The sequence below is a fragment of the Quercus lobata genome, chromosome 12 (assembly GCF_001633185.2).
Source record: "Quercus lobata isolate SW786 chromosome 12, ValleyOak3.0 Primary Assembly, whole genome shotgun sequence".
Lineage (NCBI taxonomy): Eukaryota > Viridiplantae > Streptophyta > Magnoliopsida > Fagales > Fagaceae > Quercus > Quercus lobata.
The window spans coordinates 2,173,987-2,189,377 of NC_044915.1; the positions used below are offsets into that span (position 1 = coordinate 2,173,987).

Consider the following 15,391-nt stretch of genomic DNA (forward strand, 5'->3'; position numbering starts at 1 on the left):
ATTAAGGTCTCAATCAATTTTTTAATATAATATAATTCTTCCCATTGCTCAATTTGTTTGCAAAATCCTGAGTTTTTTCTTGCTATATAAAATGCAACCAAAAAATCCAAAAATAAGAAAATAAAAACTATAGAAGTTTTTACACAGAAAACAGTAATTAATTATACCCAGAAATGGCATTGACACTAAAAAAGAGTCATTAATCTAGAGCAATAGGTTTTGAAAAATATATATATATATTTTAAGAATTGGAAAAGCTAATTTAATGTTATAAGCAACAGTTATAATATTTTAACATGTAGAAGAAGAACTATAAAAAGGCGTATTAGATGAATAAATTGACTTCGTTAGAGAATGAAGACAAATAAATGCACTAAAAAGAATAGATTTCGGAATATATGAATGTAAAAAGAAGAAGAAGGAAGTACCAGTTGAAAGGCCATAGAGTTTTAATCGAGATAGAAGATGACCAATCTAGGAAGCACTTGGAATACTCCTATTATCTCATAGCCTAGGCTGCCACCTTCTTACCTCTCGTCTACTTATGATTCCAACTTTTATTCTTGGCGAGAGAAAGAGGCTCTTGCCTTCAAGTAATATAATTGAGAAAAATGCCGCAAGAAACATATCAACACCCTTTTTGGTTCTTAAATAATAAAAATTTAAAGAACAAATTTATGAGGTTAACAAATAACCTAAGCTTGTTCATCAATATTCAAGACCTAGTAAGCAGTAACATAAAAAAAAAAAAAAAAAAAAATAGAGTAAAAATGCAAAAAGGGTCATATATATATGAAAATTAATTTTATAAAAATAATAGTAATTTATAATTCTTAATTAAAATGGTAAGTCAAAATATATGACTACATAATAGAAAAAATATAAGAGAAAGATAAGTTACCTCAAAAGAATAACCCATGATTATAGCAATTGAAATTTTTTCAAGACAATTTCATATATTGCAAAATATGAACCCAAAATTTAGATGTTAGAACTTCTGAAAAGCCAAAAGAAAGAGTATAGAACCAGAAGATTCAGTGCCTAAACATTATTTGAAACAAAACAAAAAAAATAAAAACATATGACTACATAATAGAAAAAATTGACAATTCTTATCAACAAAAAACTATAATTAAAAAACTCTAATAGTGATTGTGGGGCCCGAAATCTGAGGTCCCAACTCACTTTGTATTAGAAGCCCAAGCCCAGGCCGAGGAGCCTTACTGCTAAGGACGCGCAATGAAAGCTTCTCGAAGGTCCAAGGATGTGGCCGAGGACGACTTTACGCCCAACGTCTTACAGAAAGGCCTGAAGAAAAGGACAAATTCAGTACAAGATAAGCACAAGGGGGAAGACTGCCAACGCCTTAATGTGGAGCCCAGCGCCTGACAAACCCACACTCATATCCTGCTATCCAGCCTTCCCCAACCACTCTGACGTGAGGATTGATAAGACAAGCAACTACCCTGAACAATGAGAAACGGACACGTGGGTGAAGAGTGGGAAGGAAATACTAGTATAAAAGGGAAGCTCGTCGCATTGACAAAGGGGGGGGGGGGGGGGGGGGCTTCCCAGGAACCAGAGAGAAGGGGGAGAACGAACTCACAAAAAGGAGGATGGTGATGACGAGACGCTCCTCGGACCAATTCCGAGGAGATAGATCTTCACACCCCATCCGTGTAAGGCTTAGCCACTCAGGCCAAACCCATCTTCGGATGGGCTTCCATGAAAATCCTGACAAAACCGTTGCCCAACGACCAAGGTCTAGCCTTTTCCAAACCCCCTCTCTACAAATCATATTGTTTGGACCCTTTACACACAAGCCCAATGTCTTCCTTGGGTTGTAAAAATCGTGTCCCTACAGTGATCTAGTGACCGAAGAATTAGAGAAGGAGAGAAGGAAGAGGAAAAAAAAAAAAAAAATCAAATGAGAGAGGAGGTGCTTGCATAAAGAACACAGTAAAAATATAATTAAAAAACTCTAATAGTGATGTAGTGACCAGAGAATTAGAGAAGGAAAAGTCCAAAACAAAATAGAAAACTGTAGGAGAGACAAGGTGTTTGTGTTTGAATACATCTTAAAAGTCCTAAATCAAATTAAAAAATATAAATAAAAAATGCTGATATGAAAAATTGTAGTGAGGTTAACCAAAAGTCAAATGTTTCGGTTAATAATAATAATAATAATAATAATAATAATAATAATAATAATTATTATTATTATTATTATTATTATTTGACTTAGTTAACTCAAATATATGATTCTTTTAATGAAGCAGTGGACTATTAAGCAATAGCTAATGCCTTGATCCATACTTAACTAAAGTAAAGACATGGTTGCCAAACCAATGATTTCATATATACCCTACTCTGCCTGCCAGACCACTTCTCCCCTGCGAATTGTCCATGGACTTGACTAAGATTAAATATTAATTCCGTAACCTAATGCCCTTTGTTCATGGATATTCCTTATTCCTTATTCGTGGTTTGAAAAAAAGTCGCTGAACCTGAAATAAGACATGTTGTCCAAGGCAAGGGGTCAGGTCAAGCTCGTCTGCTCACTTAGCTTTAACTTATGGCCAGGGGTCAATCAAAATTAATACTTCATTTACCATTTTCAATCTCCAACAGAATAGGCTGATTTTCAACCCTCGTGAGGAAAGACAAAAAAAAGTTGTGGTTTCCTCATCCCTAATCTAAGTTCTTGATACCTTCTGTCTTGTAACAATTCCCTTCAGGTCCATACAATAATTGTATTAATTTGGAGTTCATTGCCAAGTTGAAGCCTTGTGTGAAAATAGCTTTTGATATATATGCTCCTATTCCTATATCCTTCAATATATAGATTAATACAAGTTTGTTACTCTTATCAGTTGGTTGTTAATAATCCTTTTCAACACCTCTCAACTCCCCAGCCATTAGTCCCTTGGCTTAAAGGCAACCTGCACGTATGTGGACTCAAGAACTGGAGTCTCTGTGTCTCTTATAACACATAGACTTGCAGTATCATCCGGAGAATTAACTGTATATATATTCATTAAGGGCACATAAAGATAGCACTTTCATTGTTTAGTTGTCAAATCACAAAAAATTTTCTCACTAAACGGCAACTCTTCTTGTTGATTGCGTTGTGGATCATATGATGGTTGTGCCCTTTGCAATTGAGTTGCCGATTACATTTCTAGAAGATAACTGGAAGGGAAGAACATGACACAATATGCAAGAGAGAACAGTTAGAATTCCTTAAGAGTCAAAAAGAAAAAGAAAAAGAAAAGAGAAGAAAACAAAGAAAGGCTTACTAATATATATCACAACTCCACAACCTTAGTAAACAAGGAACTCCATAATGTACTTACAACAAAATTATATTTGGTAACAGACCATAAGCAGATACCATTATCACTTCAAAAAAGAACTTGATTTTATGTTTGATAATTGTTGGACTTTCTCATCTCCCAAATTGTAGAAAGCTGATCAATGATAACCAACTGGAGCTGGTGACTCCCTCAGCTCACGTCCCTGATAATGTATGTCCTGCAAATCATTATAACAAAAAGACCATAAACATTAAGAATAACCCAATAGAATAAAATCATTATGTAAGCTAGCTAATGATTAATTTATCAAATCTGTAACAAGTGGTAATTACTAAGATGATTTTCTTACCGATGCAAAGTGGTTAACATCGCGGTGGTGAGCCTCATCTGCTCTTACAACCATGACAACATCGCGTAAGTTTGAGCCAGCAGGCAGCTGCCAGTAATCAATAGCAATGGCCGGAGCAGGAACGTTTTCAATGTTACCCTTGTCCAATTCCTTGAGGAACTCGGTGTATGAGTGAATTGCTTCCTCCTCAAGGTAACCCACCACACGATGAGCGAATTTGGGGGATATCAAGTAGCCTAAGAAGTAAGCATTGAAGAAAACACCTTGGACAGTAAACACAAGAGCACGCTCATACCACCTAGGATTGGCTACCTCCATGAAGGTCATGAGGTGCATACGCTCATTCTCGGCTTCTTCCAGCAGTGCTTTGATCCAGCCACCACTATGCTCAAATCGCCTCAGTGACTTGCAGTGCAATAGCATACCTCCCACCATGCCAGGTACTGCTGCCACTGTTTCAAGCATCATTGCCCGGCATCCATATCTTCTCTGTAACATACACAAATATGCATAAATACAAGAAGTGTATTATATTCGACTCCCCTGTTTCAATTTTCAACTCCAGAAAAATTTAAGCCATAAACACATGAGAAGATGCATCAGAAGCAGGATCCATCCAAACACAATTAAATCTTTTTTGATTGTGAGATAAAATTAGAACAATTAGGCCTGGAAAAACAATTCCTATACTCTTCCTCGTTAACATAATCATTGCTAACATGTCCTTTTCATCATGTTAGAATGTACAGCCTACCTCAGATATAATTTATTTACGCAATTTGTTAAGTTAAACTGCTTTAGATGTATACCAAAGTTCAAAATTTTGGATTCAATCGTGTCACTAGCACACCCAATTATGTTCATGTTAAATTGTTAATAACTGCTAAAGATTTGTAATTTAGTAACATTGTCACATCTCTTTTATAAAAAGAATCAAAGTTTAAATTTTCTGTCAGCCATTTGTAAGTAATGGTTGAAGGTTTCGTTAAGATCCAAAAACATAGGGAGAAAAAAGCTAGATTGTCCATGACAAAAAAGATTGAAGAAACAATTAAAATTTTAAAGAGTAGTAGATTATTGATTTTTTAAGAAAATGGCTATATATTGAATTGCAAAACATTGTGATCTATCATGCATTAATCCCAAACTTTAGGATATAAAAATTGAAAAAAAAAAAAACCTAATTTTCCTTAGTTCCTAAGGATAACCAAACACAATAGCACCAAAGTTTTAGCCAGAAAAGAATAATTGGCTTCTAGTTCTAGCACGTCACAAACAACAACATATGGTTTATAACTTTCTATAAAAAAAAAAAGGGAAAAAAAAGAGAGAGAGAGGAAATGATACCTGAAAGAACAAGTCAGTGGGCCATCTGAGGGATTTGACGGTCCAGTAAGCCAATTTGTCCAAGAATGTTATGGGCACATGATGCTTATTCAGATCAATTGAAAGATCCGCTTGGTATGTCTCCCATGGCTTCCATCATCATCAAAACACAATACCATTTACAAATCAATACCATTTTTTTTTCTCCATAAAAATGAACAAATCTATAAAATAAATGAAATTTATTCTACAAAAAATAAAAAATAAAAGAATCATAATTTTATGTTAAATAAAATATTATTAATAATGACAAAATTCTCTAAAATAAACATGTTTATTCTGGTTACTGTGGGTTTAAAAAAAAAAAAAAAATTATTACTCCTATTACTATATAATAAAAGTAATATTTTTTTACCCTTTAAAATTTATTACTCCTATTACTATATTTCATATAGACAGCAAGTGGAGCTTAATTAAAGCTAAACGCCCGTGACTGCGTGGAACGTGTGGAGTACTCAAGGCCACACCTACTTGCTGGTCAAGACTCAAGACCAGCCAAACGGGAATACGTGTGTGTAATGTAATGAACAATTAATAACAATATCTCCATTAAAAAAAAAAAAAAACCCTAATAATAACTTGGTTTTTTATGTTACAAGATCTATGAGATTTTGGATTCAAAACAAACTTATGATTATTATCATGGAGCCATGTGATGTAAGACTAGATAAGAAATAATCAAATATTCGAAAAGATCTGTATCGGCAAAAAAAAAAAAAAAAAAAAAATTGAAACCAGAGAGAGAGGAAGAGGTAGATACCCTAAAGCAAGTCCACTTCCAATCGGTGCCATCTTTGTTAGCAGCTTTGCTAGGCGGCACACCCCAATAACTCACAATATTTCCTTTCTGTTTCTCAGAGTCAGCAGCAGTATTAACATTCTGCACTTTCTTCTCCTCCTCCTCCTTGTTCTTCTCCTTCTCGGTCTCCCCTTGCAGCGTCACCGTACTAGAGTACTGCCTAGCGCCGCGAAACACCGCCACCGCAGGCCTAGCCCTCACAAACGTATCCACAACTTCTTTCGCCAACAAAGATGGTTTGGCGATTCGACTCGACTCATGCACACCCTTAATAACTGACGTTGAAAAAAGCCTCGACCCCAAGCCCGCCATCCCCGCCACCCTGCTCCCACTTTGTCTCATCATCATCATCGTCACCGTCACTCTAGCAACCGAACCAAGATTCTTGGAGAGGTTTTAGGTTGTTTTTTTTTTGGTTTTGTTTCTTTGTCTGTGTTTGCTTTTTTTTCTGGGGTTTGTTAGTTCACGAGGGTTTAGGGGAGATTTTTGATTTTATATATAAGCGAATTATAGGTAGTTCGTAGTGGAAGAGGGACACGTGTACGGTTATTATCACAACACGTGTCATATTGTAAGCCGAATGATATTTTGACGTTGCTAGACAGCTGATACTGGTGTAGGATTTAACTGTATTGACTCATTTACCCTTGGCCTATTTAACGTTGTGAAGTGGGGGTTAGGGTAGGTTGGTAATTGTGAGGAGAGAGAGAATCAAGACGTCAAGAAAAGTAGGCAAGTTCTTGGGGACCAAGTCAAGTTTGCTTGGAACTCAAGAATACGAGTAAAGACCAATAAATAATGAAGATCGTGTTCGTAACCAATTCCAAGTTGGCAGTTTCCAAAATTTGAGGTCAGTCACGAAATTCGAAGTTTCGAGGTGTTTAATATTTTCAGAGCAAATCTGACCTGGTGGCTGGCGGCTGGCGGCTGCCGGCTGCTACGAGGGAAGCGGAGACAATCAAGGAGCCTGCCATTAAGGGCAATAGCCAATACAATGACAATCTCACCTTGTTTCAACTTGAGGCAAAACAATAAATATTTCCCTATATTTTCTTATATTGTTGAAATTGATTTTGAAAGCTAAATATTGATATAGTATATGATTGGATTGTATTTTCAATATATGTATTTATGATTTTGTGCAAAATATATACAACTAATAATACTATTATTATTAGGGGTTGCGTCACCTTAAGGTTAGGGTGGTCCTGGCCTTAAGGATCACCCTGACCTTAAGGGTGGTCCTTAATATTGTGATCATATATATATATATAAAATTTAAAATATTTTATTTGTCTACCATTCAAAAAAAAAAAAAAATTGGGAATAACCTTAGTTTTTTTTATGTTAATAAAATTAAATTTTGCTTTATAATTTGTTCTACATTCAGTGGATGAATGATTGTTTGGTTATGTACATAGAAAGAAATGTAGTTTATAGCATTGATAATGAGATTATCATGCAACGATTTTAAAATATGAAAACTCGTAGAAGACAATTGTAAACTTTATGTATTTGCGTGTTTTTTTTTTTTTTTTTTTTTTTTTTTTTTTTTTGTTGTTGTTGTTGTTGTTGTTAATATATGAATTTATATTTTTATTAGATTGTATAATTTATGCTTCTTAAGGAACAAAAAAATTTCTGAAGCCGCCATTGATTATTATAAGAAATTAAAAATATTTTAATTTTTGTAAGTTATGACTTTAACTCACTTATTATGAATTTTTATTAATTTGTTGTCCTTATGTTCTGGTGGTGGAAATACTAAATGATCCTACACCAAGATTTACTATTAATGAATATCTTATGACAAAGACACAATCTGGTGTAAAAGCGTGATTTTGGCATAAATTTACTCATGTTTTAAAGTGTCAAGAAAATGCCTTAAACACATGTTCTGATTAGAAGAGCTTTAGAAGGTCATGATTTAAATGTTTGGATGCAGAATCTCTCGTCTATTCGTAGTGAGACCCATTATTTATGTAAATTAATTTCTCCATCTGAACTTCTTGTATTGTTTTATGATTTGAATTTAAAAAATTCATAGTTTTGAATCGTTCAAAGAATCAAAAAGGGAAAGGTTTCAAGTTTTGAACCATGATGATATCATGAACGTTTTTTAATAAATCTAGTTCCTAATTCCATCATCAACAACAAATATAGTTCCTAATTGTATTTAAATATATTAATTGTCCATTTTTTACCAACAAAAGCGTGTAGCCTAGTGGATATTAGCTTAAGTAGAAAATGACGTTGTTTGATGTTCCCACACATTTTTCATCAAATCCTGCCATCTTTTCCCCTTTCTATCTTATATTTTCTTTTCTCATTTCTATTTTTTACATGAGTAATTTTTAGATACTTTCAAATTATGATGACATGTGCTATTTCTTCTTACATTCATGATGAATCCTACCATAAATGTAAAAAGAGGGAGCACCATGCTACTGTACTCTAAAAATATTTAATAATTCCCGCTTTTACTCTCTCTCTCTCCAACTTGAACTTGCTGACACCTCCATTGTTGGCACATAGCTTGAGCCTATGCTACCTCATAGCTCACATCTTTTTCACTATTCTCTCTCTCACGAATGAATGCAGCTCAAGTGGGGGCTTGCACCTCCACCACCCTCGCAACCTTTTTACTAAAAGACAAAGACTAAACCTACCGTACTAATCAATTCGATAAGAGAACTGCTATATTCACAACATTTTCATAATAAATCTCAAGCAGTAAATTGTTACTGGTTCTAATTTTTTTTTTTTTTTAGAGAATCTACTGGTTTTAATTTGAGCCCATCACTAAATTAATTTTTTATCCACTAATAAAAACTTGTCATTTAAGATTTGTTATTAAAGAGTTTTAAAAGTGTTGGAAATATTTCATTTTTCATTTTATAAAAGTTTATCACTTCGCAGAAGCATCTTGGTCAGGTTGGCTAAGCTGAAAAAGGCTAACCTACTACTAACTAGATCGATAACCAATGTTAGCTTGACAACAATTCACTCCTTGACTTGGCCATTTGTCAAGTCAGCTTCTTTGCATTAGAGCGAGTTCATATTTAAAAAATTTTTTGTAGACGACTCTATGTCTTCTTTCACACACACACACACAAAAAAAAAAAAAAAATGCTTTCCATTGCTAAAAAAGTAATTTTTATGATTTTTTTGGACCCATATAATTTAATAAAATTTTTTGATAGTGAGTGTAATTTGTGTATTTTACCCATGAAAAATTAATTTTTTGTAATTAACAAAAAAAAAATTGATAACAGATTAATTTGAGCATTTAATGGGATTCTTGTAATGAAAATTGTTAATTTTGAAAATAATTAAATTAAATTTTGAACTTTTATTTTTAATGCATGTGAAAGTTGGACTATTATTTATTACTAAATTTAAGGGTAGTTTGGGTTTTTCATATTTAATATAAGGGTATTTAGGTAATAAGAGTAAATAGTTTAGGGCTTTGTCATTTTAACCATAAAAGAGAGGCCACGAGAGGTGACGTGAGATGACTCACCAAGGCTGTTGGAGGCACGTGAGGGCACGAAATTGACTCTGGTTTGCTTTCTTTGGTCAATCTTAGGACAAGGAACTGATATGTTGACCCGTGATGAGCAGAGTTGCACAATGACAAGCAAAACTATTGAAGGTCACAAAGTCGTGGCTTTGACACTATGTTGAGATTAAGAAAAAGGAATCTGTATATATATGATGTCTGTGTATTTCAATTGTGTAGAGGCACCCTATATATACGCTAAGATAGTTGACTTGAGAGGCTCTTATTATGCCTGAACTAAGGGTAATTGATATTATTTGATCTAGGAAATATATACATGGGTAATGCTAGCTAGGGAGTAGGGGCACACCACTTCCTACACTCAAATTTACATCTTGCCCTATATATATGCTAAGATAGTTGACTTGAGAGGCTCTTATTATGTTTGAATTAATGATAATTGATATTATTTGATTTAGGAAATATGTACACGAGTAATACTAGCTAGAGAGTAGGGGCACACCACTTCCTACATCCAAATTCACATCTTACTTATGTGTCAACTCTTCACATGGGTCCACCACATTTACTTGAAAAAACTAAAATCCAATTAAGAGTTGACACATAAACATGGTGTAAATTTAGGTGTGGAAAGGGGCGTGTCCCTATTACTCATATGTACACATACATTTGAAATGTATGATATAAAAATAATGGCTATATGCTAACAAGCTGGAAGGTCCGGGGATGGTCTTGCATTGGAATGTAGGAAAACACGTGAAACAGGATAGTATATTGGTGTAAACAACAAGGCGATTGGGGTTGCAATAGGTGTTGAGGCTGGAAAGTTAAAGAAGCTTCGCTTGATTGAGCATGGTGTTGACAGGTCCCTGTGCTGGAAAGGGAAATATGAGAACATGAGGAGCTTTTGATCCTTGTCCATATGAGCGCCTTGACTAGATAACTATCAAAGCCCAAGTTCCTCACCTCTTTCTTCCCCAAATTTGTATGCAAGCTGCTAGTGATACCCAGAACCACATACAATGACAAAAAGAGTGAAAACTGGTGGTTGCAACCACATGGTACCAGACTAGGATTTTCTTTATCTTCAACAGTCTAGTCAGGTACTCAATGCTCTTTCATGTTGTCAATGAACTGTAGTGAAAATCAGATGGACATCATCCAGAAAATAAAATGGAAATTCACCTATCCTAGTGAAGCTTCTCACAAATGTAGGGCTCATGAACAACACCAACAGAAGGAATGATCCATGAAGACAAGTGCCCTGAAAGGCAATTTCATGACCCCATGACTTGTAAATCTGAGAAAAGACAAACAAAGCTTTTAAATACTTACATCCTTTAAGAGATCCATGAATCATGGAGCAAGATCTTCCACAACAAAGTGCATTGTATCAGCTAAATAGGATTAACATAACCTGTGCTGCTTGTGAAAGAGCCTAATTGCAACAAATATTATTGCTTCTACAATCTACATGCAGTCCCTATGATAAATTACAAATATCAATTCTATTGTTATGACAAGAATGAAATAATATGAACTGATACATAAATTCCAGAACAGTAGCATTGCTGCTCATGGTTCCCTTTGATCTTTTCTTCTTATTACATCTTAGTTGGTGCTTCAGTATATATAGATGGCGATTGTCCCTCCAGAGTCAAGGCCTTCAATGTCATTGTTGAAGAGTCCCTTAATGATTAAGTATATCGATTTTGAACTAATGGGTATAAGATTAAGGATTTGGTAACCGGGATGGACACCATAATCATTCTTATCCACCATTTATTTATTTACTAAGCTTCTTTGATCTGCAACAAATATGGAGTTGGATATGAAGATTGCAGTCTCCTATCCTTCTCATTTCAATTAACACAATGACAAGGGAAGCAGACTAGTTAGTCCTCACCAAATAGAATATTAGTTCAATATTTAAAATAGGTGAAAACATCACACAACAAATTAAGTTTAGAAAGTAATACCGCGAAACAAGAGGAAAAAGATTAATATACAGTAATCACTAGTTTCAACTAACACAAGTCCACGGAAAAACATAATATTGAACCATGACACTCCAACAGATATAAGGCATTGGAAGCTATTTAGAAGCAATGCATTACATAAAGAACCACAGCTAGATAACTTTGCTGATAGATCCATATAGATAGATCCTTCCAATTTCCAAACAGACATTACCACAACATATCTTTAGTAAAAAAAAAGCAGAACAACAATAGCGAAAACAGTATCAGCTTTTATTCTATAAATTGTTTCAAGTGTAAAAATTGAAGGCCAAGATTAAAAAAACTATACTCTAATTACTATATAAGAAGCTATTATTTTACACTAATAAGTAGTTTCAACTTCCAAGAAACATGCGATTCAAAGAAGTCCACAGAAAAACATAATTGTAAACTGTGACACTCCAATAGATATAAAGCATTGGAAATTATTTAGAAGCAATGCATTACATAAAGAACCACATCAAGACAATTTTTCCAATACTTCCATATAGATAAATTCTTCCAATTTCCAAACATACATCACCTTTACAACATATATTTAGTAAAAAAAAAAAAAAAAAAGCAGAACAAAACATGATTATCTGGTATATGACTGTCTACAATAATGACAACAGCCACAGCTCTTATACTATATATTGTTTCAAAGTGTAAAAATTGAAGGCCAAGATTACCAAAAACTATACTTCTAATTACTATCACTTAGCTCATCATCATGAATGCCCGAAACAACATTCAACCTAGCAGACGATTGCTTAGCCCAGTTGACAATTTTTTGGGCCTCCCGGTTAATCTTCTCTTCCTCTTTCATAGCCTTTTTTAGCATCTTCTGCTGCTTCTTCGTCGAAAAGGTGCTCAAATCCGATAAAAATTCATTGTTCATGTCCCAATCAAGACCACTCTCCTTACTCTTCTTACTCTTCTTCTTCTGATGATGATCATGAGAAGAAGCCTTCTTTGGAGAAAGGCAGAAAAAGCAACCTGTTTTCTTCGGCGGAGAAGGCGAAAAATCCATCGATGACGAAGACCCAGATAGAGATTTTGATAATTTTGAAGACTCATGCTTCAAAACTGGATCTGGGTTTTCTTCCAAATCTGAGAAAACCCCCTTTTCCACTGACAATTCGGGTGGTGATTTTGGATTGGGAGGCGTTTTTGAAAGCGAAAAATCGGCATTGGCAGAATGATCTGGCTTGGGCTTAGGCTTATTAGTGAGTGGAAAAGATTTGAGCTTGCGGAAGCGGGACTCAAGGTCAGTGGGGAGGACAGAGTCAGTGAAAGAAGAGCAGCGAATAGCAGCAACTTGCTCAAGAACACAAAGGTCTTTTGCTTGTGAGATTAGCTCTTCCACTGCTGCTGACTCTTCCTCGTCGTCTGTGTCTGATAGGCACCTGAAATCAGCCATTGGAATAAACTCTAAAATTGGCTATGGGCTTCAATTTTTTTTGGTGTTTAGGGAGTGAAAAATGCAGTATTACCCAGTGGCGTTCACACTGCAGTTTCGAGGTCCACTGGTCCAGTAGGAAAGAAGATTGTAGAACATGTTTCTCTCTCTCTCTCTCTAACGGCTAACTCATGCTTTAGGAATTTCTTGCTTTTAATTTTCATACTTTTCTTTTTCAACGAGTGGGGTCCACACACATTCGGCCCACTCAGATTAGGAGTTAAAATCAATAAAAACAAATAAAAAAGAAAAAAACAGACATTAATGCAATATATATACATAAAATTCACTGTATTTTAAATTGACAAATTTTTTCTGATAATATACTATATTGACAATTATGAAAAGTTTTGTCAAATTATTTTTATTTTTATTTTTGTATATATAATGTTTCACTAGTGTGATAATATAAATTGTAAATGGTAGATAATAATATTATAAATTTTAAATGGAGGTTTTAAATTAGAATTAACAAAAAATACTTATTATTTTAATTATTATGAAAAATGTTGTGCAAATTTGGTGTATTACTGCTATTCTTCTTTAATTTGGTTCTGAACAATTTTTCTCCTGTGTTTGTTCTATTACAGTGATATCATTGGCTGTATGCACACTAGTCTAATGATTCTAATCCACCATTTTCTTTATCTTTGGTGTTTTTCAGCTCTCCTAACTCCAAACTTGCGTCTCAGTAACACTGACAATGAAGTATCACCTGATGGGTTTGCACTTTAATCTTTATTTTCTCCTATCAACCAAACTTTTAATATTAGCACAAACTAACCCATCATATAATAAAATATTTTAAATAAACCTATATAATAATAATAATAATAATAATAATAATAATAATAATAATAATAATAATAATATATTGAGTTATTGGAGCAAAGTCTCTCTCTCTCTCTTGTTTATTTATTTGAAAATGTATGGAATTATATTTCCACCAACACCAATTTTGCATCAATTGGACTTTAGGTTCAAAAGTTATGACCTTAGGAAGTTGGGTACCCTTACAAACAATCTTGATTTTTCAGCCTTTAAAGTTTAGGGTAAATTACACAAACTTCTTTTGAGGTTTAATGAATTTACATTGCCCCCACCCAAAATTTTTAAGAAATGACATCTCTACTATCAAGTTTGTTATAAATAAACAAATAAGTCTATGCCCGTTCATATAGTTACTTTTCTTACGAGATGGGCTTCTACAAGATACATGTTGAATATACTTTTTATTTTATTTTTATAATTTAATAGTTAAAGGAAGAGGATTTTGATTCATAGATGTTTTGGTTGGAAACACCAAAAAGTATTAATTGAGCTAAAATGCTATTGGCATGTTGAATGTACTTTTACTAAGTTTGCGATATATATTAACTGAAGGGACTTGTGTGTTGTGTCTTGTGGAGGTTAGCTTAGTGGTGACCCAAAAAAAAAAAAAAAAAAATCTTGCTCTTTTTGTTTGGTTGATTTCTTTTTTAAGTATTCCAAATTTATAATATTCTCAATTTTTTTTTTTGAAATTTATATAATATAGCAGCCTAAGCTTTGAGACTTTGAGTTTGTAAGAGTCAATGAGGCAATTATACGCTAAGAAGACAACCTTTCTTTTCTTTTTTCTATTGTACAAAATAATCTCTCTCTCTTTTTTTTTTTTTTAAAGAATAAAATAATCTTCCTTAAAATAAAAATATATTTACAGTTTATTATAAAAAAAAATGTTATGATAATCTGTCTTTTTAAATTTTTTGAGAATCAAATGATCTGTCCTAACATAAAATATAAATTTGCAGTTCATTATAATAAAAAAAATGTTGTTATAAACAACTTTCATTAAAACAAATAGCAAAGAACAAACAAGTTTTAGTCATCAACAACCAATATGCAACAAGGAATATTTAAAAGAGAGAGTAAAAGAGAGAGAAAAAGAGCTAAAGAATGAATGTTTGGTTTAGGTTTACGAATTATTTTTTAATTGGGCTGGGAGGGGGTTTAGACTTTAGAATCTATACATCTTTTTCCTTTCCGCCCAAAAAGAAAACTCATAGAGAGGAGCTTTCCTCTAAAGCCAAATTAATGAAACATCGATAGCTGAATTTGGCAGTTAAGGTCAACAATTAATGCTTTTACTCAACATTCTGATCACCAATATACATAGATAAGCCTGGAGGGTTTCGTTTTTTAATCCACCCACTCGGCTACTTTTTTGAATCAATCAACCAGTTTTAGATCAACCTGAGGAAACTAACTCTAAATGATTCCAAATTATTATTATTATTTTTGAGACTCAAATGAACCCTAAACTTAATCCTCCCAACAATCAATTAACCTAAACATTTGAGGCGTGGAAGCTCTTCACATCACATCACAAATGATTCAAGGCCCACAATAAATCATTATTACTTCTTCATCTTCTTATTTATTTATTTATTTATTTTCTTCCTCCATCTATAATCATCGTCTATTCATCTACAATTTAAGCAAATAAGATAAAAATTTGAACATTAAATATCTAGGTTAAAAACCCTAAAAGATTGTCAATTAAGTTACAAGGT

The 15,391-nt window shown here is 33.6% G+C and overlaps 2 protein-coding genes across 2 annotated transcripts; both read right to left on the minus strand.

Moving 5' to 3' along the window:
* Positions 1-3,274: 3,274 nt before the first annotated feature.
* Positions 3,275-6,313, minus strand: LOC115970928 (ubiquinol oxidase 2, mitochondrial-like). Its single transcript, XM_031090553.1, has 4 exons — positions 5,813-6,313; positions 5,014-5,142; positions 3,667-4,155; positions 3,275-3,534 (listed from the first exon to the last, which is right to left on the minus strand). Exons 1-4 carry the CDS (start codon positions 6,200-6,202, stop codon positions 3,475-3,477), a joined length of 1,068 nt encoding a protein of 355 aa, XP_030946413.1. The 5' UTR covers positions 6,203-6,313; the 3' UTR covers positions 3,275-3,474.
* Positions 6,314-11,658: 5,345 nt separating this feature from the next.
* On the minus strand, positions 11,659-12,945 carry LOC115970929. Its single transcript, XM_031090555.1, has one exon. It carries the CDS (start codon positions 12,795-12,797, stop codon positions 12,081-12,083), a length of 717 nt encoding a protein of 238 aa, XP_030946415.1. The 5' UTR covers positions 12,798-12,945; the 3' UTR covers positions 11,659-12,080.
* Positions 12,946-15,391: the final 2,446 nt, after the last annotated feature.